The sequence below is a fragment of the Chroicocephalus ridibundus genome, chromosome 1 (genome assembly GCF_963924245.1).
Source record: "Chroicocephalus ridibundus chromosome 1, bChrRid1.1, whole genome shotgun sequence".
NCBI classification, from domain to species: domain Eukaryota; kingdom Metazoa; phylum Chordata; class Aves; order Charadriiformes; family Laridae; genus Chroicocephalus; species Chroicocephalus ridibundus.
Window position 1 is genome coordinate 174589122 of NC_086284.1, and position 27510 is coordinate 174616631.

A 27510-nucleotide genomic window follows, 5' to 3' on the forward strand; every position below is an offset into this window, starting at 1 on the left:
ATCTGAAATTGCATTTCCAACTTCTCATTCTGCTCTTGAAGTCCTGTAGACTAGAAGTCCTATTTCTAAAGAAGATGAAAGAACACTTCACATTAAATTAACTGCACTACAGTACTTTTGCTGAGCAATTCTCTCAGACAGCTTTAAATTTTGATGGCATTGACCCACGTACAGGGTTTCAGACCACAGAATTCTCAAGAAACCAGGAGACTACTACCAAAATAATACAAAAAACCTACCCATGTACAATTTTATTCATATGGCTTACAAATATAATCCTATCACAACTACTCATTTCAGGGATTCTGGTCACTGCATCTCATTTCATATGTCAAGTTCCCTTTCTACCCTATCCAGTTTTTTATACATACACATATAATAGTCTCTAGGGCATGCTCTGTTTTTTTTCCAGATTATGATTTCAGTATTATACATCACTGGAGGGCAAAGAACAGCATTATTTTTACATTTGTGTCTCTTTCATAATCAAAAAAGCTATTAATTTTTGGCATAAAAATAAGGAATTCTCAGAACAAGAAAAAAGTCTAAGCTGAATGGTCTAAACCAACCATTAATTCCAACTTTTTCTTCTTCTAATTTTTTTTTCCTTAAAATATGCTAAGCCAAGGATTCCTTGATACATCATTATAGACACCACCCTTTCTCTAGCTATGTGCAGTGTGAAACTGTCACAGGAGCAGGACTGTTAAGCAGTGAATGGATGAAGTAATGGGAGGCAATAAATAAGAAAAAAAAAAAAAAAGCAAAGCAGAAAGAGAAAGACTGTAAGAAGCTATGTGATAGTCAGAAACTAATGCTTCTGAGAAGGGCAATTAAGCAGTGTAAGAACATTATTAATCAGAGAAAAACATAAAGGTTTTAAACAGTACAGATGCAAGAGGAGAAAAAAGGTTGAGTGGGTGGTCATGTCTTTGTGCAAAAGTTTTAATGAAATGTAAAATAGGGTAAAAAAGGTCAGACAAAACCTCAGTCAGAAAGTTGAAGTTACCAAAGGTGGTAAACTTGCCAGGAAAGAGGAACAACCAGAATTCATGCTGAAAAAGAAAATATTGTGACCAATGGACAAGGAAGCAGTTACAAATAAACTGCACAAAGAAGACATATATCATCTTTATATTTTCTGCATTTGCCTAAAGAAATTGTCATAAAGAAAAATACTTATTTACAATAACAGTTAAACAGCATAGAGACACCACTGTTGATTTTTAGCACAAACTGCTTCCAAGGGCTAGGTCAAACATCAAGATTTTTGTTTAAACAAAACTACAAACTGGAATTCTTAGAAAATAAAGATCACATAATTGAATGTTATTTGTTATTTTCATATAATTCTCTTCCAATTTGTGGTAGTGTTCATACTTACCTCACTTCTACTATTTAACTAATGTACATACAAAAAATTTTTGGTGATTTTGACTCATAAACAAGATGTATATACACCTAGTTTTTGTCTGATTTTGACTTAGCAAATTAATCTATTTTCTTACCTCCAATTCCTTTCTCGGAGAAGAGGATTTCCACTGAGTGACAAGTCCCTTAGTTTATGACAGCCACTTAACCATGTAATGACACCTTTAAGGTCTGTATTGTAGTAAGAAAGAAAATTAAATATAAATTTAAGTGCAGAACCATATTATTTCTTATAAAATCTTACATGAAAGTAAAATGTAACAAAATCACGAAGTACTACAAGCAATTCTGCTATCTATACAGGATAGTTATAATCAATAGTTATAAAATTCATGTTTGGAAAATATTTATTTAAATTAACATTTATAACATTTATTTTAAATGTTTCTTACAAATAAATGGGAACAATCAAATTCAAATAAGTTTATAATTTAATTAAGAAGTTGTTGTTTGGATCGGGTTTTCTGTTTTTTATAAAACTCACCTGATAAGCAGTTATTTTTGATATCCAGCTTCTCCAAAGATACAAATGAATTTAAAGGCACAAGCTCAGTTAATCTAAGAACAAAATAGAAGAGGGGTGGCTTTTTTCCAATTAAATAAAACAGCAGTTCATAAACAGAAAGACACCAGAATCTTTTACAGTTGTGACAATTTACTTATTTACATAAGAAAATACTCATTAGCTATCCAAGGTGCTAGAACTAATTACTGAAATTTTAACTTGAAAGAATTTCTTAGTCTTCTCAGTAGCTCAGTTTTTGAGTATTTACTCATTAATGTTTTGGTTTATCTGGCAAATATTTCATTCAGTTTCTTGCATCTAGTGCTGAGAATCTGAAGTCTTGTTTTGTACTACTCAATTGGCTTTTCTTTAGGGACCATAACTAGAATGAAATTAACAGAAGGCCCTGATTCTGGAGAAGAAATAAATCTGCTTTTCCTCTGCCTTCATTTCTCATTGCTCAAACTTCTTGTCAGTTTGTTTCTCTTCTCCACTCTACACATTACTTCCTAGATCCTAAAACTAACATAATCGTTGTCGCAGTTGTATTTCTTAACAGTTCAAGGCTGCACTGTCCCATAACATATTTTTAGTGCTTCCTCTGTCTTACTAATTCTGGAAGACAGTGTCAAATAAGTGCCTATTACACAAACTGTTTTGGAATTGCTCTTTTTACATATCAGAGTTTTTCCTGTGCAATAAAGCAGCAAAGCAGTAGTAAAGCCATGACAAAATTCTTATTTGTAGTATTGAAGAGTAAATGTAACAAAACTGAGCTGACATTCTTCTATACAAAGGATTTTGGACTGTACACTACTATTAAAACATTAGTGTCCAGCGTTATTCAAGTTTCTTTACTTACAAACTGGCATTGATGCAACTAAGAATGAATGTTGAATGGTTTGGTCAGCTGCCAGGCTATTTCCAAATATTACCTTTCAGATTAAAAAGTTTATTTTGTTTTATGTTAAATATGAAAGAGGGAATAAAAATTAAAATCAAGATGCAAAAAAATGCCAGTCTTCAACTAAAACTAGAATGTCTATGTATAAGCACATACTAAATCAACTGTATATTTCTCCAAAAAAAATAAAATAAAATACACTTTTAGGTAACTTGTTTCATCCCTGTAAGGACAAGGCCTAAGCATAATGAGAGAAAGGTAACACCAATAGCAATGTGTGTGGTCACTTTGACACTGCTAATTTTCATGGAAAATAGTATTTTCTGAGGGTTATAGTGCCTTTGAAAGCTGTAAATCAAATTCTTATGGTCAGAAACATGACATAAAAAAAAAAAAACAAAACAAAAAAACCCCACTCACTTCACACACTTACAACTGGTCAGAGCCAAACATGCTTATTTGTTGCTGAAATGTGTGACTACGTTGTGTTTTCAGCTCCCACATTACAACTGAAAGACAGAGTTGGATTTAACCCTGGTACACAAATTCTAGACCAAATGTTGGTTGTAGATCTTTAACCTTGTTGAAAATTTGTCCATATGCAAAGCAGAAAAAAAAAATAATTTGCATGTTCAGTTGACAAGTATTTCTATATGAGAACATAACATTTTAATAGTCAATTCAGAGAAACGGATAAAAAAACCAATTGAGTATGGGTCACTATACTTCCATTTCTTTCTCAAACCATATTGTCAAGTTGTCTTGGTTCTAGTCCTATTTAGTTCTATCACCTCCCTGTCAGTTTTCCATGGAGTCATATAAGTATGAAGTATTAACTCTAAAAAGCATTGAGACTTTTATGTAGATCTATACATAGTACTATAAATACCAGCATTTTAGGGTCTCATGACCAGGCAATACATAAATATATTTAATATTTATAACAAATATCATCATAGATATTAGTGGCTAATAGTATGGCTGTGATGACTGAAAATCCATGATCCAGGTTATAGATTCACATATTCAGAAATATCCAGGAAAATAAACATCGTACTTTGCACCAGGGATGAAAGATAATGCAGTATTTTTTTTTTATTTATAGTGAGTGAGTTTTCTGGATCTTTATTAGTATATGCTGTGGTGAATTAGAAATTGTCTACTGGACTATCATTGCCTGCCGTTGGCATTATGAGAGTTAAAACGTTTCCCCGTCATTCTATAGCTTTCCTTTTACTGACATTCTTTGTTAATTTTTTTCCTAAGAAAATTCAAACCAGAAAGACAAAGGACATTACTGAAAACTTAATACTACTTGACCTTGTCACATTAGCCCTGGGCATAAGAGAGATATAAATTACAAAGAAGACACAAAAGTAAAAGATATTCACAAAAAAGCAAGCTATAGCTTCCTCTTTCTGCTCCCATTTAAGGCTGTAGCAGGACATGACACAGACAGCCACAGAAACTCTGTCAGAAAACAAGATTTAAGAAACTAGAATAGTTGCAAGTATGCATAATAGAAAATAAAGATTGCTTTTCTGAACACGAATAGTAGTTACTGCTCAGGATGGTCCATATCCTGATATGCATCTGCTTTTCCACTGAAAAAATATCATTGATGTTAATGAGACATTAGCTGAAGGAGGGCAAAACAATTAAAAATAATTTATATTAATCTAGATCTTCAAGTAAAGCCCATATTTCTTTTTCACGCTTTAAAAATAAAAATATTTTAGTTTGCAAGATTCACCATATTTGAAGGTAACAATCAAATATAATTCAGGAAAATTGTCACTTAGCCACTTGTTTATTGAATACTCGAGTAAGCAGTACTTCAGGTGTATTGCCCATGGTGCCACATACTTAGAGATAAATTTATCACCAGCAAAGGATTACTTAAAGTGATAAAAAAAAATCTAGACTGGTAAGGATGGGATGGGTAAAACCATTATACATAAGTAAAGCTTTTTCATGAATGACTTAGTTCAACATCTAATGACACTTGGATTTATTATGACGACTCTGGAAAAAGTGGTCAAATTCTCAAAACACGGTGTCTTGCAATGACAAAGTTCAACTCTTACATCTGAGAAATTAGGTTAAAAACATAGATACCATATATATTTAAGTAGGGAGAACAATATGTATTAAGAAAGAATTGAGCTGACTTTTTAGCATTTCTATTATAAGCCTTTTAGGAATAGTATGCATCTAATTGCAAAAACATGGGAGTAACGTGTTCACAATTTGATTCTGGCAGAACCAGTTTCCCAAAAAACCTGAATTTTTGCAGATCACTGCATTTTTTTTAAATATTAAATTTTTATCTATCACACTTAAGTTATATTAATGATAAACAAGAAATAGTAAAAAAAAATTTGCCACATTAATGCCATATTAAAAAAGAAATTTTAAAAGGAATAAATTTGTCTGTTTTGAAGTTGCAAAAAAAAAAAAAAGTCTACCTGAACGGCAGATTGATTTAGTGTCTCACTGTAAAACTTTTAAATGAAAAGGACATTAATGAGTAAACTACATAATTAAGTGGGATTACACGTAAATATAAATACCATATGAACTCTTAACACACATTAAATATATATTAATTTTAGTCCCAGGGGCAAGCTTTTTATCTCCTACACCTAAATCTTTATCCACAACAGAATAAAAAAAAGAAGAAATGTGCTTTTCTTAAACTACCTTAACAGTTGTGTTCTCCAGCTGCAATAAAATAGAGCACAGATCTTCATAGTCCCAATTCTGCAGTAACCAAGTCAAGAGGATATTAATCATTGGCTTTGGTCAATTGCACATTGACCGAGTATATGCTTTGTGTGTGAGAGCCATAATAAAACACTTAATAAAAGCAGTAGTGGTGAAATAGCTGCCATTTTTATATTTGAAGGAGTTAATCACCACCTGTTATATTACAATTCCTTGTTGCTAGGTCATAGGTTTGAAACAAATGATTTTTGGAGTTTGACAATTTCTGGTTTATGATACAGACAAAGCATCTCAGGAATAAAAAAATCCTGTAAATGAGTGTAAGAATTTTCTTTTCACAGTACTTCACTTTTAGAGAGAATACAGATTCACAGCATTACCATTATATGGGCTTCCTGCAATCAGTAAAAAGGAAATGGCACTCAGTGCACACTTGAAAAAAATTCACAAAATAGCACTAGCTGTAGGATAAAAGTAAAGAAACAGCTTTTCTTTCAACAGCTTACTCCATTACATTCACCGTTTCTATAGAACATCGAGTTACTTATGCTATAGCACACACATATGGAGCTGCTTATAAGTGTACATAAAGTGAGTGTAACAGAGCAGGCTACTGAAATGCCAGGAATTTTGAGGCTTTTAATATGCATTTAAGGCTATCTTGTCCTGTTTGTGACAAAGATTTGAGATAAGCTATAGATACATCAAGGAAAGAAAGGGAATTGTCTGGGGAAGAAGTTTGCGTTTATTCTCAGCGCATCCAGTTTGCTGATGCAAAATATGTCCTTTCTTCCAGTCCAGCAGAAAAAACGCGGTGGACCAAACATGGCATCTCAGCTTAGCCACTGGATACAATGGACATCAAAAACTGTAAGATCACAGGACAGGCAAGTGACATAAGGTCCAGCACAAGCTAGATCCAGAGGCTGCATTCAAGCTATGCCTGAGACCATGCTCCTAAGTTTGTTCTCTCCCTAACAGGCACATGAGGTCTTCAAGCAGTTTTGCAAACTTTTTATTACGCTCCGCATAGCTACACCTCAGTTTTAACACAAAACAAACCAGAGGAAGAGGAGGAAACTACAAGAAGACAGAGCCACGTTACTGCATGTTCCACAAAAAGCTGAACAGGACAAGGGGGAAAAAAAGTGAAGAACATGAATTACATCAATGCATGTGATTCAGAATCTAACACTTAACAAATAATGCTCTTGTTAATCACAGGCAGGACACATTTTCTCCACACGCCAGAAGAATTCATAAAAGAACAAAGAAACCCAAAAACCTAGAAGCTCAGCAACTTGAAGATTAGATTCTGTAAATATAGCTAGGTGTTATATTTACATCCAAGAGTTTACTCACATACTTCTTCATTAGAGATGATATGAAAACAATCTGAAAAGTTATATAAAAATGTAAGTTGCATATACGCAAATAATATTAATTTCCCATGAAGGACATTCCTTGTACTAACAGGAATCAGTCTTACAAATCTTTTCTCCCACAGGCTCCCAGGTACAGTTAACTTTGCCGAAAATAATGTCTCATGGGATGGGATTCATCTGTTCAAATGTAGACACCTACATACGAGCTGGTCATTTGGACTCTGTTAATAGTCAGTGAAGACTAACAGGCACTTGTAGGGTATGATTAGTCCCAAAGTAAACTGCTAAAAATGTCAGATGAATCACACTAAAAGCATCTCCTCTTCACTAACAGGAGACTAAAGTGATTAGTTCAGATTGTATATTCTGTGTAACGGAGTTTACTCTATTTGTCTAGCTGAGATCAATCTTGTTCAGAGCCAAATGGTCACAGTATAGAAAAATAATTACTTTATACCAATTTAAAATTCATTTTACTAGTAACACATTTAGAATTATAATAATTGTTCCTTATTTTTTAGCAGAATTTAAATTGAGAAAAAGTGTGTGGGAATGGGGAAATTAAAATTTTGACTCCTGAATATCTGGTCATTTGAACTCTACTTAGAAAATCAACAGAAAAGTAATTAGACTACTTGAGTGCATGATCTAGTTTTACGCTGCTTGGCTTGATCCTTCTTTTTTATTTCATGCCTTTCATACTGAACTGTAAGAGTGAAAAATCAAAGCAAATACGCTTGTTTTGGAGGACATTAATATATGTATGTAAATTAAAACCCAACATTCTCATTTGTCCTTTTTAACTCTAGTAGTTGCCTTCAAAGTCTGTTTTGAATAAGCTAGCTGTGAAATATGAAGTTTGACAGACATACTCTAGAAACAATTGCTAAAGAAAAGAGAAAAAAAAAGAAACACCATGGTTTTAATAATGCCACAATGCTCAAAAATTATTTTCATATAACATCTAATAGAAAAAATTACTTTTCACAGTTAACACTGTTTCAAATTTTCTTAGCTAAAGGTAGCCAGTGTCATTACTTGTCAACCATGTATTTTCAAAGAATATCTGGAAAAGATAGTGATATTTTAACCATAATGGGAATTATACTTTCAGATAAGTATTATGTTAGTAAATTCCTCTGTATCAGCTTTGTAAGTTGAAGAATGCTTCTTGCTTACCTATTTTGAGACAGCAAAAGAATCTGCAATAGAGGCAACCAATACAAAGAAAGCATTCTCACAGCAGAAATGCTATTGTCATCCAAATATAGTTCTCTTAGAAGAACATGATTTTCCAGTCTTGGAAGCTAAATAGAAAAGCGATGGTTATTTATAATTAATATAAATTAGAGAAACAACAATGGAATGCTTACCAGATGCTTTTCATAAATCATTACTAAATACAAGCAAAAAACACATTTTGGGTGTATGTATAATTTCCTTATTATGTAAATACCAGTTGTCATACATATCAGTTGTCACCTACATATCAGGTGATAAGTATTTTTTAATGTCTTCTATCTAGTCTGAACAGTCAATATAAATTAAAAAAAAAAAAAAACAAACTCAAGAGCCACAGTCTTACTATTTTATTCATGCAGTTATTTGCTGCTTATTGACAATGGTTTTCCTCTTTTGCCTTCATAAGAGAATCACTGTCAGTAAATATGACTAAGTGTACAGTTAGCAGACTACTTTCCTATTTTAAGTGCTGCAGCACGAGCTTCAACTTTTGAAGGATCAGCATACATCAAATCAGCCTGAAGTATTACTTATATGTAATGATAATAATATTTTATTACATTTAAACAGAGAATCAGCATCATACAATGCACACTCAAGAGCAGATGCTATAAACAAAGGAGGGAAATATAATTATTGAGGGGCAAATTTTTCAAAGACTCAGGAGCAAGAAAATACTTAACTGCCAGCCATTTGTATCTTTGAAAAAATCTCCCTCTAACAGGGGAAAAAAAGCCTACCTAAGAGCATAAAATATCCCACAGAAAACAAAGAGCACGTGAACAGCATTCTGAAAAATATGGCTGTTGATAAAGATGTATGCACAACAGCCTCTGAAACCAAGACTTTTACCTCCTGGAGGTTATTGCCTTGCAACTTCAGAATTTGAAGCAGGCTGCAATTTTCAATGCCTTCAACTTGTGTGAGATGATTAAAAGAGCAGTCTAGGTGAATAAGGCTAGGTGCCTCACAAAGACCTTTTGTGCTGATTAACTGATTATGGTCCACAATTAATCGCTGAAGATTTTTCAATGACTCCAGACCACCTGCAAATTAAAGATTTTAGCTGAATTAAGACATAACGAAATAAAACCTATTGGTTTTCTAGTACTAAGAAATACTTGTATTATCTATAGTAACAATTAATATCAGTCCTGTATAAAGTTTAAAAATAATTAATGTATTTTCACTCTATCAAATATACAATGTGTACAGTTCACAAATTTCTGATCCTGTTAACCAGGCAATAATGACAGTTCATAACCTCTTTAGCACTTTGGTTGGAACATAACATTCTTTTAGTGATAAACTGTACTTACTATGCTTTAAGCACTTTATAACTGCTACTCAGAACCTATGGGCTCTGTGAAATGCTAAGAGCCCTCTTGAAATCACCCCTTAGAATGGAAACAGTATTTATGTTTAAAAGTTAATTTTCATTATTTTATTTTTAAAAGTTTTTTTTTTTAAGTTATCAGCAAGGTGAGAAAAAATTTTGTTAAAAATTAGGCCAGCACCACCTCTATTAAAGTGCAGCTTGCTTAAGGAATTATGTTATAAAATATTTCTAATGAAGAAATTTTAAAGAAAGTTGAGTGCCTTTAAGTATAAAGCTATATCTCTGTAGCCATTATACTCTCAACAAACTCATTCCTGACAGACAGTGTAAAGAGCAAGAATGTGTGCGATCTCTACTCTAAAAAGATGCAAAGGAAAAGGTTCCTGTCAACGTCAATTTCTTTCACACATTTTTCCCAAATCATCCTCTTACAACGGCAAAAATCACACTGTTTTTCCATGGTCTTATGCATGCTAGATGTTCTGCAATAACACTGATGTATCTGACTTGCTACAGGTCCCAGAAGTTTTCCTGTATCTCTGTAGTAAAACTCCTTTATAGGGACAGCCTTTACAAAGCATATGTAAAATAAGGAATTCCTGAATTTACTTTTCTTTTATGTATTCTTCACAGGATTATTTGAGGTAATACTTTGTCTCACCTTTCTCTCACCCAAAAAGAAGTAGGGTGAGCTTTACAGAGGTGAATTCTTTGTGATTGTCCTCCAAGAATAAAATGGATTATAAGACCAGAAACCAGTTTGCACCACAGATTGAGAATACATAAAAGGAATTTAAAAAGAAAATAAATGATAAAGAGAAAACAGACGTAAAAAATTAAATGCCAAAACTAGCATCACATTTAAAAAAAACCAATCAAATATAGGCCTTCGAATCATAGTAATTTAAAAATTGAAAGCACCTACTGGAAATAACACAATCGCCTGATATTAAAAAGATATCATCCTAAATCTAAAACAAATGTCCCAAACTGTAACTTCAAAACTGTGCTTTAGGAAATAAATATACAAACCTTTAATTATTGTGAAAGAATTTCAAACATCCCCATGACATACTATCCTGACTGCAAGATCCCCGCCTGTATTTCCTTCTATGCTCGGATAAAAATAAAAAAGGAACCAGCACCATCTAGTGGTCTCAAAATAATTTCGTTTCAGTGTTTAACAGCTCCCAGAGCAGTCCTTAAATCTCCACTTTAAAGTTTTCAGCATAGTAGTACTGCAAACTAAAAGCACTGAATTAGTCTGGAGTGGGACAGAGAGGAGAGACTGCACACACAGTAAGAAAAGGCAAGGAATTAATACAGGATCTGGAAATTTCCTATTCTGCATGCTGCACAAAGCACCTTTTTTACATCTCCTTCTCCTCATCTGTCTTGTTTAATTAGTCCGAATGTCATTCGGAACAGACATGCCAAGGCTACATACAATGGGATCACAATCTATTCTGGAAATATCAAATGCAGTCCAACAGAAACACACATGAGAGAGAACAACGTAGCATGAACAGATTGTATTTTAATGTTTTGTCTGCACACATGCAAAATTAAAAATAAGCATAAAAGTCTCCTGCACATTTCCAGAAGATATTTTCTGTTTTACATACGATGCAACCAACAGCAGCTATAGCAGTATATGGGAAAATGCATTCAGTTGACAAACATGGTTTCATCAAGATTATTGGAGAACCTTTATAGAAGTAGCTCTTAGCAATTTGCAAAGTGCAGCTGGAGTCTGTTAGCTCCATCTTAAACTATCTCAGCTATCAGTGCAGTTCTAAGTAACTTTTATATGTGACAAAGATAAATGATAAAAGAGGAGTCAAAGCAGACAGTGAATATGAAGATGAAAAAACACATACAAAAATACCCCAAAACTGCAAGGTGACTGATAAAAAACCCCCTCTATGTGCTTTCTTAAAAAGAGTAGGTCCAAAGAAGCATTTACGACTGTCCACAGATATGCATTGCTATTCTTAGAACTGCCAGGATTTTAGCCACCATACTATGGCAATAAAGACACCCAACAACAGTGTATTCTATGACTCAAGTCAAATTTTCTTACACAAAAGGTAGTATTTTAAGTAAAGCATTCATCTTCCAAATACAAACATATGCACTGGACTTCAGTGTATTACTGACACAACTACTTAATTTATGATCATGCATTCTTAAGTGGAAAACATAATTGAGACATAATTCTCATACTTTTACTGTTATTTTTAAGGGTTTTCTGGCAACTCCAATTTTTCCCCTAATGACGCTATATTTCAATGAGAGGAGGAAAAAAAAGAAAAAAGAAATCATAGTATGCTTGAAGTTTCCTACAATAAGTTATTAAAACAGAAGTATTACAAACATAAATAAGCCTTACTTCGGAAAAAGTCCACAGCCTTTGTTAAAGCTGAATGAACAGAGAACATTGCCGATTACTGCAGCTTGCAAAATTGCTAACGGATATCCTGCAAGATTTACAGATGGAGGGGATACAATAACTTCTTAAAAGCCATAAATCCATTTTTGTGTATTCTATGCTACTACTTACAGCCAATATGTTATTGTATGAAATAAATCCTGTATTATGCATCTGGTTTAACCAGACATCCTCAAAGCAATTCTGGAGAGGAGAAAGACAGATTCCAAGCTGATTTTTGTGAACGTTTATTTACCCACTCAAATTCATTAGAGACTCAGCAAACATCGCAGCACACTGCACAAAACAGAAAGTACAAGGGGATTTTGTGGCCTGTACAAAGATATCACATTCCACACAGATGCCACATTCCTAAATGTCATCCACTAATAGTATGTAATTCTTACAGTAATTTTACAGATATTTTTATAAAATGAGATAAATTTGAATAAGAATCTTATCCAGCATTGCTGGCCGCAAGGATATAGATGAAGCTTCTTTAGTTTATTTTATTGTTTCTCATTAGGGTACTGACATGCTTTTGCAGTAAACTGTGACGTTGCTTTATTCTCAGGTACTGTAAACTCCGTTCACAAATACTAACATTCCAAATTAGCACATATTAGCAAAAAAATATTTTTAATATCAACATTAAACCCCCTAAATATACAGATTTTTTTTCAAGCTTTCCCATTTTAAGCTTTTCCCATCCTGTTTGCTATGCCTTATTATTTACCAAGGGATTGCGTTATCCATGTTCATACTGTTTCGGTCTTTTTTTTTTTTTAAACAGTGAAAACGATTTCTTTATATAAGTGTCTCATGTGAATGTGTTTTATCTATCAGCTTAATAATTGTTTTATATTATTTTCCTGAAAATAAAGTATGTCCACAAACTTTAAATAAAATTAAAAGTGCAAATCAAGACAAATAAAATCAAAATCTCTTTATCTCCTTTCCATTCCCAGCTCTGCAGTCTTTCCAAGTAACACCTTTAGATTTAGCACAGACTAAGAATACAACTAAAAGGTCACCTTTTCAGGTTTCATGTTACAATTTATACAAAATTAATTACTTCATCACATGCAATTTTTTTTCTTGACCAGAAGATTTTATTTCAATGGACAAATCTCTGAAGATTCATCTCTGTTAAGACTATAATAGTCATCCGTATTTTGGGGGCTTTTACAAATTTCACAGTATATCATACACCAAAACCCAGGCCCCTGTAATATAGGGATGCTGTTAAATCTAGTTCTGTTCTATCTGCTGCCGCTGCCTTCTTGAAAGAAATTTGCTACTTTCAAGCATTGAAAGCTCCCTTTCAAGTAATGATCTGGCAATTTACTACTACTTTTTCTCAACTGTTAATGTTGCTTTTGATGGACCACTAATGGTCTTCCCTCCACACATCATTCTAAAAACAAAAAACTGGCTTCTCCACTTACATAGAGCAAAGCTCTTTGTTATTTTCACTGCACTACGCTTTCCTGACCTTTTGTCAGTAGAAAAGGCTCTGGATCCTGCTTACATCTATACCAAATCTACGTAAATGCAATATTTTTGGCTTGCCAGAAGCTGAGACACAGTATCTACCCCTGCTGTACTTTATAGTCCGAGTGGCTGTACAAGCAGAGAGGCAGCACAGGCAGAGTGGCAAACGCTTGTTCACTACATGAAAAATTCCTGGCTGTCCAAAAGAAAGCATTTATCTCCTGTCAGAAAGATTTCATGTATTGATGCATCTGTTGAGCAGTCTGGGTGCATGTAAATTCTAACTGGCTGACTGCGTGCTAAAGGTACACCTGTTGCCTGCCAACTGCTGGACCTAACAAATATAACAAACTGCCTTTGTAAATATAATAGGAGTTGGCACACTCACTCTGCCTAAATGATTTGCGCAATTTTACCTTAGACTTACTCTTTTTTCTAGCTTTGGGGCGGTGAGCACCAGTGAAAAGCCAGAGTGGGAGGGAAATATAGAACAACTGTCTGGAGCCAAAATGTGCATCATTTTAGTAGAAAGAGAGGCCGTGGTCCAGTGTTAGCATGGTTCACAAATTCAGACAGATAACACGATATCTTTATAACTACTTACTGTGTCAGTCAGGAACACACTGGAATTCACTGCAGTTGCAAGGCTAGGCTTTATATTAATTGCTTTTGTAGATAAACTGAACTCAGGCTAACCATGTATTCCAACTGAGTTAGTGCAGGTAATATGAGGGGCCCTTCTAGAAAGATTTTCAGTTCTTTTTGGCTGACAATAGTTATCTGACCGGGTAGGTGGAATACTTGGCAGTAGCTAAGCCGTACTACAAATAAATGTGAAGTTGAGTATGCTTTAAAATGCAGGTCTATTCTGTTTCCTCATTCTCCTTGGGCTTACTTAGCAGCTGGCAGGCCCTGAATCCAAGCAAAGTATAATTCTGAATAGAAACAGCATAAATATTGTTATACAAATAGGAATAGTTTTTCATTAATTTTCTTACCAATTCGAGTGATTCTATTGTAGGAAAGTTCAAGATTTTGGAGATTTATGCAGCCATCTAAGCCACAAATTAATGAAAGATGGTTCTTATTCAGAATCAGAATACAGAGATTTTCTAGATTTTCACAGTCAATTGTCTGAATGTTGTTTTCCTGCAATAAAAGAAAATGAGACTATTAAATAGCATCTGAAGTGAAATAGCAGAGTTAAGTGTAAAAATATAGTACGCTGTCATCATTACTTATTTTTATCCTGAACTTCTAGCTAGGAGTAAGGGCATCTCTATTTTTTCCATTAAGAAAATAAATTGATGAGTCATAGAAACTGCCTTTTGTGTCCTGCTGGGATAGAGCAAAAACATATCTCAAACTTCATTCTGGCTCCAAAAATGTCCAGAAATTGAAACAAAAAGTGTAAGGAGAAGTTAAGGACAGAGTGGTCTTTTCCATATATGCTTTCCTCGCTTCTCAAATCCTGGGAGGCTGAAATAAGAACTGCACCAAACCCATCATATTTACTAGAAACTAATGAAGACTGCAATAACTTTGCTGGAATCGTATTTACTAATAGTGAAAATTTGCATTTAGATGTATTTTGGTCACAACCGTTAACATCTCTGCTAATGTTCTTCCCCCAAGATCTTGCTCTTTTAACATCCCTCTAACCAGACCATTTTAATAATGCTTCCTCGGATTTTTGTTTCACTATTTGCTGCCCTTGTGGTTTAATTCTGGTTTTCACCTGCTCAACAGGTGCTAAGAGAACACATATCAGAGAACTGATACGGCTTAAATGTTAGCTTTTGTACCAACAGAAATGAGGGGCAATATCAAGTAGGAATTAATGTCCAAGGGAAACAGAGGTAACTTTAGCTATGTGAGAAATACCCATGAAACAATCTTGGACTCTGTCAACTGCCATTAAAGAGGCTGTTTCTTCATTAAGGTTGAATGGAAGACAACTGCCACATTAGCTGGCACAGCGCAAGTATAAAATATTATTATTAACAAAATATGTAATTATTAAAATTATTAATAAAGCATATGTAAAAGTCTATCTAAGAGTCTTCTCCTTAACTAAATTATCCTGACATATCCCAGTGAGGCAGTGCTGTATATTATTTAAAGCATAGCATTTTAAAATTAAAAAAAAAAGAAAAAAACACAAACCCAAAACACAAAAACAAAACCATTCTGTAAGAGACAATATTTGAGCTAAAAAAAATTCATATATAAGTAACACTGTTATTAAGACTGGCAGCTTAGATATGTATTACACCCTTGCTCTTGTGTTTTGAGGTACTCGAAATTATCAAAACCCAGAAATTATGTTCTGAATAGATAAAAAACAGAGAAAAACACACAGGTATTTCAACCTGCCCTATTGCAAAGCCCCAATTACTGGATAGAGAACACTCCTTTAAGTATAGTTATTATCAGTTCTCCTCTCTGAATTTAATTAAAAAAAAAAAAACAAACAAAAACCAACAGAAGCCTCATACTTCAGAAAGAACACCTGGGCAAGCAGAAACATTGAAGACTTCTACAAATAATAAGGGCATATTAACTTTCTTGTGAACTGGTGTTGTTAAAACATGTAAAATAAAAAATGTGAACAGAGTTGTTTCATGTGAATTGTCAAGTTCTGGAAGTAAGATGCATCACAGAGTAAAATGTTTTCTTTAGTCACTAAATTTAGAAGGCCATGTAAGATACTATGCAGTAGGAAGTACCTAGACATTATGCTTCTAGTGTAACTCACTATACTGTTCCTTGGGCATATATGTGAGTAATTTTAAGTAATATTCAAGGTGTGTATTGCAAAGGACTCTTCCTTCTACCTACTCCTGCTTAAGCTGTGCACCTGCTACGGTAAAAAACATCTGAATCAGAGAGACTGAAGTAATGAAGATCTATCACTGTAATACATTAACACTAATCCTAGACTGATACTATTATGCACTTCTCTTTGTAGCAATCAAATAGCATGATTCATTTGCAGGATGTTGCTTTAGTACAATGCAAATAGCTACATACACTGCAAATCTGCTGGTATAACTTTGTTAACATTTGGGAGTATTTTGTTGACATTCCTATGCTCTTGAGGCACTAGATGTTATGTATTCAGTCGGACACAACTGCATAAGCACCTAAGCAGCAAAACTGGTAGTTCTCCCTGGGTTATAATGAAGAATCAAATACGCTCAGTACCTCCACATTGATATATTTTAGGTCTTTGCAGTTACTTAGTCCTTCCAGCGCAGCTAGTCCACAGCGCCTCAGAGTCAAAACTTGAAGATTTGTGCACTTGGATAGCGTTGAGAGGCTACAAGCTGGCAAATCTTCGAGTGTAAGTATTGTGACCTATATGCATTTATTGATAAATAAAATTAATTGTTTGTATATTGCACATTCATTGTACAATGTCACATTGTGATTATTTTCTTTTTAAAGAAAAAGAGACAAAACTACATTCTACTAAACCTTTAGAAAATGCAAGCAACTAATATTAAGCCTTTCGTATGGAAAAGGGCAATGATGGGTTTGGTCTGTTAAATGGGAGAAGCTACTATGAAAATAATTGTTTGATTTTAACATCCACCTTAAAATAAATAAAACCAATGCCTTGCTAATGACACTGAGTTTGAACAGATGGAAGATTAACACTAAGCAAAGCAATTCATACTGTAAATTCTTTCCCATGACACTATCATAAATAGTGAGTGAGTGGACAAGAACAGACAAAAGCAGTCCAGACTAAAAGTGTATATAGCCTAGTATGTCATCTCAGAGTGAATACCTAGACAAGAGCACAGAGCAAGCACACAGTGATAAGTTAGTAAGTGGTAAGATAAGTAAGTGCTGGGAACCAAGAGATGTTCTTTATGGCAAAACACCATTTATAGGCTGATCAGCAATGTCTTGCTTCTGGAAGAGACTAGTCCCAAAACTTTTAAGGGGTAGATATGCAGGACCCTCATGCAAAGGCAAAACCATGTTAATTTAGCAGAAAATAGGAGTTAGGAGCTCCTGCCTTTTACAGACATAAGATACTATCAATCATCAGAAGACTAGTACAACAGTCAGCTCCACAACGATCACAGGAATTCAAAAGTCATCCTCATTGCCTTTATTCTGCATTTGTGCAGAGGAACTCTCACTGAGATCTATATTCTGATCAATGACAATCTCCTCCTCTTCCAAAACATAATTCTGCTGACACACCAAATTTTTTTAAAATAATAATAATTGAAAAACATATGATGGTATAGCTTCTCATTTCATTCTAAATCTTCCGTATAGTTACCTGCTGCAGAGTACTCCAAGGGCCACTATGAATTATCTTTTGTGTACTTAATGGAGGCATCTTGCTAACTGAACTTTTCCTTGGTCGTTTTTTTATACTTGCTTGCTTTCTTTGGTTTTCTTCATATATTGTAGACCAAGATTTACATGTGTTCATCCAGTTTATCCTCTTCTTTTCAATATCATCAGGAAGCATTAGTATATTGGAACACTCAGACATATCTTCAATTCTGTCCCAAGACTCTCTGACTTCCATATTAGCACCTTCCATTAGAAACACAGTTTTCTCCATTGTTTCAGGCTGAGAAAATTGATCTTTGACTTCTCTATTACTAGCATTTGGCTGGACATTTGGTGAAGTGCTGCAGATATTGTTTGCCTCATTTTCTACCATGTCATTAGCTCCAAAATTAACAGATTCACCCTTTGACATATAACTATTTGGAGCTTTATTAAGATCTCTAGTTTGTGAGTAATTTTCTTCTACATGTGTTACTGAATTAATGTGTATGTTGTTATTATTTACTGGAGAAGAGTGTTCCTTCTTCTCAGAGCCTAGCGTATTTGGTGTTGGTGTCAAATTTCTTTCAACTGGAATCATCCAATTATTTGTTTCATGCATCATTTCAGTCTGTTTTTCTTTTTGTTCCTCTACTTGCGTATTTAGTTCCTTCTTCTGTTCCGTTATTACTTTTGTATTTTCTGTCTGCTTATCCTTTTTTGTGTCTTCTTTGTTCTTTTCTCCACTTTCACTCATCACAGCTTTGGCTCTTTTTTCTCCTAGTTTTCTCTGTTCTTCTCTTATTTGCAGCTCTTTTTCAAATCTCAGGCTTTCTTTCTTTTTCTCATATTCCTCACGCCTCCTCACCTGTTCCAAATATTCCTGTCTTTCAATTTCTTCTTGTCTCTTTTTTTCCTCTTCCTTCTTTTGCCTCTTTTCTTTCATTCGCTTCTTCCTTTTTTCCTCTTTTTCTCTCATTTCTCTCTCTATTTCTTCTAGTATTTTCTGCTTCTTTTTTATTTCATCCTTCCATGCTTTTAAGATGGGAGCATATTTTTTATGTACTAAAAATGATCTAAATCTAGCTTGGATTTTCACAGCTGCTGTATTCTGCTTTTCTGCCAGATGTTGCTTTTCTTTTGCTTTCTGCTCTTCCAACGCCTTTTTTTCCTCTTCCATTTGCAACTGTAGCTTCATGATCAATTCCTAGGCCAAAACAAGTAGGATAGACTTGAACTCCTTTTAAAACAGGACAGGTGTTGGCACCTAGTTATCATTAATACACAGAATCTGGTGCATTAACTGTTCCAGAATACCATTTATTCTCAAATACATGATAGTAACATCACAGTCATTTGACAAAAGCTCATTGTACAACCTTACCTTATGTTGCATCACTTTGTCTCTCCACGCTTTCTTTTCTTTCTGTAACTCATCTTCCATCGCAGTTTGTTGTTTCTGCGCAACAAATTAACTTAGGTGAATATTGTACAAAAACTGGAACATCACAAAACACACTCTCTCCAGTCTCCCCCATCTTCTTGACTTTGCAACAATTCACTTTTGCAAATGCATGGATTAAAATGAGAAGCTCAGCTGTGTGAGGATCAAAATAAAAAACTCAGCACTCAGATTAGTAATGTAGACTTGGTCATGTACTGACAGATGCATACCTTCAGAGAGTCAGCATCTCAGTACTGACCCAAACCTTCTCCAAATTCTGTACTACTATTGAAGATGCAAACTACACTTAGGAAACCAACATTCAAACTACAGGTAAATAATAGCAACATGACAAAAACAAAAGCTCTGAAAATATCATGAACAATTGCACTAGTATGTTACTGAAAATCATATTATCCTTCAAATAGGAATTTTTTTTCAAGAAAGTTAAAGACTTTTTTTTTTTCACTGAAATTGTTTCTCAACAGAAAAATGAAAGTTAAAGTCTATTTTCTCACTGTTTGCAAATAAATCGCATTTCTCCCCTCTCAACATATTCGCAATCAGAAAAAAAATAAAAATCCAAATGATCTGGAATTACATCTGACTGAAAATTAGCAGACAGTAAGTACCCAAAAACCAGAAGCTGATCCAGAACCACTTAACTCCTGGTGGAACCAAGACAAATCAGTATCAGCCAACTGAAATTCACAGTAGTATATGAAGGAACCAGTATAAACGAACTGGCACTTCCAACTTGGACTAAGTCTCCCAGGTGGCTAAGCACTGCTTTTCATGCATGTTCAGGTGCATGCTGTTCAGACAACAGGAGACTAAGTCTAGATCCTTCTGTAATGGGGGAAATTAGCCTCCATCTCTCACCTTCACAAAGAGTGCGCTAGCGACAGTGCTACCAAAATGTCCAAATGGGAACATGTCCCACCTTTTCTAGAGAAAGCAAGCCATTCTACATCCAAAAATGATTTATGACATCAAAGAGCAAAGGAAGCCTAATGAATTTTATGGCCTGTTGAAAAGGGAGCTATCTCAGATACTGAGCTGGCCTTAAGAGATCAAAAGTCTTTTCACTTACTAAGCCCTTCCTTAATTTTGGTGACTTGAATTAGCTTGCTGGGAGCAAGATGGTCTCCTCTTCAGAAAGCTACAAATTAGTTAACTGAATACATAGTGTTAATGCAACTCCCAAACCAGAAATATTTAGGCTAAATAATAAAAGATTGTCGTGCCACAAGTATAATGTGTAAGGGTTACGTGTTTTCACATTCTTATGCTCCTTTTATCCTTCAGTATGCACTATAGCAAAACACAGCTAGACAGCCTGAGAATGCAACCAGTCAGCACACAGAGTCATGTTTTGTTGTGTCAGAACTCAGTAGATTAAGCCTGACCCAGTTTCCCCGACACAGACAAGAAAAAGGAGTATGGAAGCTTTTACTCTGATCAAGCACAGCACCAGCATTTCTGAATTGAATTATTTTGGTTCAGATTACTTCACCTGTGATTTTTCATCTAACTGCGAAATTGGGATTGATGTCTAAAGTAAGTAAATATTTTCTATTAAGGCACAGTGACCATTTTTCATTTGTGAGTAATTTAGCACAACTCTCATTTCCAGTACTTTGGCTGGTGTCATAATATAAAAACTTAGTAAGGGCAAAGCCTAAAGAATAACTTCAAAATTAGCATAACAAATATATTCACTGTTGATCACAGCAATAAAAGCATAAAACCCAATGGAATGTACTTAAACATGTCTTACATCTCACACTGCTGTCACAAGTAGACAGACTTTAGGACAGTTATACAGTTTGGGATAGTACTCTCTTTTTCACAATAGATCTTGAATTCAGATAGTCCAAACAGGAACAGATTGGCTTCAATATCATTAATTACCTTATGAAGAAGCTCTAATTTTATTCTTTCAGCCTCAAATTCCTCCAGACGTTGAACCCTTCTTGCATGTTCCTCTTCATTCTGTTTTTCCTGTGCTTCCCTCTCAGCTTTCCACTTTTTCCTCTTCTCATCTTCAAGATCCTTTTGTCTTTTCTCCCACTGCTCAAATTCTTGTCTACACTTTTCTTCTACTTGGCAATGAGTAAGGCTTATGCTCATTTCAACATCAGCTACAAATTTGTAATCAACCAGGCAAACCTTTTATTTAATTTCCTAATAAACATTGAGGGACATTAAACAGTCTTGACAAGAAGAGGATTCTGTGCTTATACAGCCAGCAACGTATATCCCTAGGAAATCATAACTACAACACAAGTCTTTTCTATCAGACGTGTCTTATAACCATGATGCACAATGACTGACTCTGCTACAATCACGTTCATTCTACCAACTTATATTTCACGATTACACTTTGGCTTCAGGATGAACGTCTTCTGTGGTTATCAGCAGGGATTTTATAACGGATGCACTCCACCCCAAACCATGCAAAGGCCATGGCAAAACACTCCCAGCCAATGTGACTACAAAAAATATAAAAGAAGTTGTGGCCAAAGCACAACCTGCTTAGTACCTCCAATCTGGCTTACATTTGTATTCATAGTTATTTAAATCATTTTTGGGTAGTACTTTTTAAAACAAATTTCTATCAAGACGTTGAAGCCTAGGATAATTTTTTGATCCTGAAATGAGGTAAAAGCACAGGCATTTGCTCACGTTTAATTCATGAAGTATCAAAATCCATTGCATACTGTAACAAGTAATTCTTTACAAAGAATGTTATGATACTCATGAAAACAGAAAAGTGGGACAGTGATGTGACGCTAAAGCTTAACTCAACAAAATGACTAATGCTTTTGCCTACCTGTAACAAAATGGTCATCAGTGACCACTGCATCATTGGCGGACTGACTATTGTAACTAGGTGCTGTAGCAATCTGCAAGTCTTCATTTTCAATTTCAAATAGTACCTAATATAATTTAATATTGTCATGAAGAAACAGGAAACAAAATTTAAAAGCAGAACATTATAGGATAAGCTTCTCATCATATGACAAATACAATAATATGAAACTTACTACTGACTTGAATAATGCAAACATATCAGTCAAAATATTGTTTTCTAGAGAAATAAATATTAGAATATTTACCAAAATACATAATATTTCTATGTGCTTTTTAAAACATATTTTACATTTTTACTTGGAAAAATTAATGTTTTGCATTTGGTATTTGTTTTATTTCTGTGGAACTAAGCACTAGAATTATGCATTAATATTGTTATGCACATAGGGGAAGAACTAGTTATAAATTTTTAAGAAGTCTGTTTGAAAATAATGCTATGGGCGCAAAGATTGCTGTATTTCTTTCATTGTTCTTTATTGGCAAGAAGTAATCTATTCCTGCTTATTTATCATCTGTTCATCACATGCTTGGGGCATATATTAATAAAGTAATTGTGCTGTTCTAAACAATGGTCTTCTGAGAAGAAAAAAATCGTGTTTGCAAAAGTGCTCACTAATAAAAGCCAAGCAACAAATTAAAAGTGATTAAATTAAATACAGGTTTATGTTTTTCTAAGAACTTCAGCAAGTTATTCAGTCAAATCCTATGAAAATATAAAAGAACTCAGGTTCTTAACTCATGATTTGTCTTTGAAATTCACACACATTATTATGTTTACATTTTCTATACATTACTGGAATATATTATGAACAAGATTAATAGAGGCGCTTCCTCCTGATCATCATAAAAAGAATAAGATTAGAGAAGTTTAAAAGTGTTACCATACTACTGAGATAGTAGTCTGTAAATAATTAACAATAAAGGATTATTCAGTTTTGTTTAATTTTGTTGATTTTTGTGCTCAGCACCTCAACTACTGATACAGAGAATTTATTTCAAATTTTAAAACTTATAGACATGGTGTATTAAAGCTGATGTCCCAGTTCTAAAGAACAGCATACAGAAGCTCATCTTAATACCTTCTGCGTAGTCTGACAGAAACAAAACGGAACACATCTATGGGTCTCCTTAGGAGGCCAACAAAGCAAATATAAGTTATCTAGATTACTTAATAGAATTTTGTTCACTATAAATATTGTTTAAATAGAGAATACCCTTTTTTTAAATTGTTCTGGATCTTCATTATATTCAGAAGCCAATTCTGCCAAGTAATCTGAAGTATGGCAAGAAACTACTCCATAAATGTTACCTAAAGAATAAATAAATATATAATTTAGTATACAGAGAGTAAATCCCTTACCAGTACTCAGTTCTGCTCTATACTGCTTAGATACTATATTTCTTTAAACTAAAATAAAGCATTTTTTGTCCTTAAAACTCTTATCCCCCCCCCTCCAATTTTACTCAAATATATATAGGAATCATTTATCTACACCAAAAGCAGCAAATATGTGTAACTGGAACACACATAATGATGTAAGAATCCAGTTATAGCAAATATGAAAGAGAATTCCACAGCATTAACAGAGCAGAACATTCTCTGTGTAGAAAAATACAATAGAACTTGTATCAGATAGGTCAAAAACTGCCAAAGAACTACAAAAAAAATGATAAAAGGAAACCTTCCTCAAATATAAAAACGTATACACAATATTGAACTTTTGTTCACACAGACCGTTACACTAAATGAGCCTGAAACCCAAGATGACGTGAAAAACTAGAACGGAACAGACAATGTCAACTCTCCGGCATATAATCTATGAGCTTGGCTTCAGTCGCACAGCTGACACAGCAACATTGTTCCCAATTACAAGATCATTTCATTTAATCCTAGCTTGGATATCTCTAAAATATCCTATGGGGTTCACTTGTATCTGAACTCTTAACTTCAGCTCCTAATGACTTCATTTTAGTTTCTCATGAAGAGTCTGGCCCAGGTCCTGTTTCAGAGAATGATCCTGCAAATTGCCTTGATCTATGGTTTAGCATTAGATGAATATTTTAGAAAAAAAAAAAAAAATCTATTCACGCTCAGATGTTGATCCTAGAAGACAGCATTACATAGTTTTATTCCTAGAGATTTTCAGCATGCATTCAGAAGCCGATGCAATAAGTTTCAGTGCTGGCTCTACTTAAAAGTTTGCATTGTTTTACCGATGATTGTTAGTCTGGCAATTTGAGGTGCATAAATATTTTAACTGAGATCCTTGCTTACTTGTAGTTTCTTCATCTTCTAAATCTTGCAGTATAAGCTTTTCAGCATCTTGATTTCTGCTCTTTATAAAGTTTAAATAGGAGAGAACTGATTCTGGCAAGTCATCTGAAATCTACAAAAGAAAATGTTTGACATAAATTCTACATTTTCATCTCACAGCCACGACCAGAGGCAAATACTTGATATGCAAGAAAAAAAGACTCATTTGGCTTCACTTATAAAGCACTGATAGAGATTTAGTAGCAATTGGTACTAAATTGTACCTGAAGCACCAATTTATATGAAATATCAGGAAGTCTTCAAACATAAGGTGGTCTTCTAAGATTTACATACAGATAGGTTGATGGTTGCACTAGATTATCTGAAAGGTCCCCTCCAACCTAGGCAATTCTATGATTTTATGATTCTATTTAAATGGAGAATCATTTACAGACATGAAGAATCTACCTCTTTAGCTTTAATAAAATCTTCCAGCTTCAGAGGATTCTAAAATGAGTCTGATATCTATGAGTCTGGTTTTCTCACTTAAACAGAATGCTGATATTAATCTTTTTTATTGTCTTGTCAACAGTGAAGGTGACATTTTTCATGAAGCAATACTAAGACTACTTTTCAGAAGAAATCCTCAGGTCAGGTACGTCAGGAAGAGTTCATTCATCAGATAGGCTTTCCAATGCCTGTACTACTTTCAAGCAGAAATATCAGCAGTGTTAGCTCATTGAATACTTACTGTCTCACTGTCACTCAAAGCTTCGTCAGATACCTCTGTGTCAGGATCATCTGCTTGAAGGGAAGAAACACTGATTCGGCTTAGTTCAATTTCTATTTCTTTTTCAATTCCTCCAGTATCTTCTGACATTCTACTTCGCACAGCGTCTTATCTGCTTTCAAAGCTACACAAAGAAAATACTAACTTTCAGCACTGCATGAACCAAAATAAAGAGGATGCTCATTTACCATTAAGTTTATTCAGATGTATTTATTGAACAGTTGGCTTAAATCATGAAAAGGAACAACAGAAGTTTGTTCTGAACATCTCACTCCATACCAGCCAGGAAAAAATAAGAAAATGGTAGTTTGTGATAAGAGAATGCCCCCTCAGTCTATCCCTCTAAATTTTGCAAGCGTTAGCAGATTTGAATATTAAAAACGTCTGCTGCTCTCTCCTCCTTGTGGACAGTATCAGTGCTATGAGTTAAGCCTCACAAGGGTTTTTTCCCAGCCCTAATAGCTGCAAATTCAAAAACAAACAAACAAAAACCTGCTTCAAACAATAAATACATATTAAAAATTACAAAATAAGACTAAGAATCCAGAAAGCACCCAGTGAAGTTGCAACAATACAGAGAAAACAGGGAGAAATGGCCTAACCAACAGAAGTACAAGACTCATAGGTGGATCCAGGCAGGAGGTGAAAGCATCCCTCAGTGTCCCCCACTCCCTTCACAACCCGCGCACCTCTCCTCACCCCTGGCCCCAGTTTGGGGACACGGGAGGCAGCCCGGACCCTCTCTGTGAGAGGCAGCGAGCAGCTCCTCGTCCATCGCCAGCTCCTGCAGCAGGCGAAGGGGCACGCTGACCCCATCTCAGGCGTGAAGGCGCGAAGCTACTCCTCGCTGAGAGAAACTACATCTCCCACAAGGCGTCGCGGCGGGGAGGCGGCCCGGAAGGACCGCGGAGTCGCCCCTTTGCATTCTGGGAGCTGCAGTCCGCCCCTCAGGCACCCATAGCCCTCGGGGCTTCGCGATCTACTCCGTGTGGCTACTCACTTCTCGTCCAGCCGAGCTCCTACCGGAGCCCCCGCCTTCCTGGCCGCCTCCGGAGGCCGACCGCCCCTCCGCCCTGAAATTCCGCAGACCCCTCAGTCCCTGTTCAGGCCCTCCGCGGGAGAAGACGAAAGCTCCGCCGCCGCCGCGCTGTTAAACCGGGAGCGTCACCACGGCAACGGGAAACAGCGGCTCGGAAGGCGAGCGGCAGGACCCAAACTTGGCGAGAGGTCGGCCGCTCCGCGCCGAGGTCATCAGCGTGGCGCGAAACACCTGGCAGCCCGTTTTTTTCTATTTTTTATTTTATTTTATTTTATTTTATTTTATTTTATTTTATTTTATTTTATTTTATTTTATTTTATTTTATTTTATTTTATTTTAAGTAAGGGACTGGAATTTGGATATTAGTAAAAATTTCTTCACCAAAAGGGTTGTCAAGCATTAGAACAGGCTGCACAGGGAAGTGGTGGAGTTGCCATCCCTGGCAGGTATTTAAAAGCCAGGCAGACGTGGTGGTGAGGGGTATGTGTTCGTGGTGGTTTTGTCATTATTAGGTTGATGGCTGGACTCTAAAAGGTCCTTTCCAACCTAGGCAATTCTATGATTAGTTTTCAGAATAAATTGGAATCAGCCATTAATGGGGGGGGGGGAGAAGATAATAAATGTAGGCCATAGACAAAGTCTATATAGATGGGTTAAAATACTGTGGTTCTGCTTCCTCCATTCCAGGAGAACTCCAGGGGCGTGAAAAATGAAAACCTGCTCCACATCCCTTCTGCCTTCACAAGTCGGGGCCCCATCGTGGCATGGAAAAGCCAGTGGCCTGCTGGTGGCCCCTGGCTGTGGCCAGTGGCCAGCCCTGGGGGAAAGGGGAGGTTGGGCCCGGGGTGGCGAAACGGGCCAGGCCTGAGGGGCGCGGGTGCACCAGCTGCTGTGCACGGCCTGCCGCCTACGCGGCTGACTGGCAACAGAAAATAATAGTTCAAAAAAAAATAAAAACAACCACATACAAATTATTTGAGAGCCGGAGAAAATGTCCAGTTGGAGAAATAAAGACTCCACACAATTCAGTCTACAAAAAGTGATTCAGGGCAGGGAGGGTGCAGGCAATATTATTTTAGTGTGCAATGGTATTTATATGCCCCTAACGTCTGATTAGGAATACCAAGGTGCAAAGACAGGTGTAATATAAAAATAAGAACTAAAAAGTAAAGACAGGTTTTACATAGAAAACGAGCCCTTTTGTGAGCAATAGGAAGGATCTACCAAGGATAGTAGGGTTTTTTCCCCGTCTCCTACCATCTTTAAAATAAACTGAGTACCTTTCTGAAAGACTTAACGGCAGTTTACATCAAGATACTGGATTCAAGGGCAACTGTTTAACATTT

The 27510-nt window shown here is 35.3% G+C and overlaps 1 protein-coding gene across 1 annotated transcript in view; it reads right to left on the reverse strand.

Moving 5' to 3' along the window:
• Positions 1-26271, reverse strand: part of LRRIQ1 (leucine rich repeats and IQ motif containing 1) — a 110197-nt gene extending 83926 nt beyond the window's left edge. The window contains exons 1-14 of the mRNA XM_063323949.1: positions 26126-26271; positions 25087-25249; positions 24357-24468; positions 23296-23390; positions 22041-22146; positions 21119-21348; positions 19145-19219; positions 17762-18967; positions 16666-16818; positions 14457-14607; positions 9047-9240; positions 8132-8259; positions 1916-1989; positions 1509-1602 (exon numbers count right to left, since the gene is read on the reverse strand). Coding sequence (XP_063180019.1) covers positions 1509-1602; positions 1916-1989; positions 8132-8259; positions 9047-9240; positions 14457-14607; positions 16666-16818; positions 17762-18967; positions 19145-19219; positions 21119-21348; positions 22041-22146; positions 23296-23390; positions 24357-24468; positions 25087-25215 — 2747 coding nt within the window. The 5' untranslated portion in view covers positions 25216-25249; positions 26126-26271. The remainder of the gene's footprint in view (positions 1-1508; positions 1603-1915; positions 1990-8131; positions 8260-9046; positions 9241-14456; positions 14608-16665; positions 16819-17761; positions 18968-19144; positions 19220-21118; positions 21349-22040; positions 22147-23295; positions 23391-24356; positions 24469-25086; positions 25250-26125) is intronic.
• Between the last annotated feature and the right edge of the window lie 1239 nt (positions 26272-27510).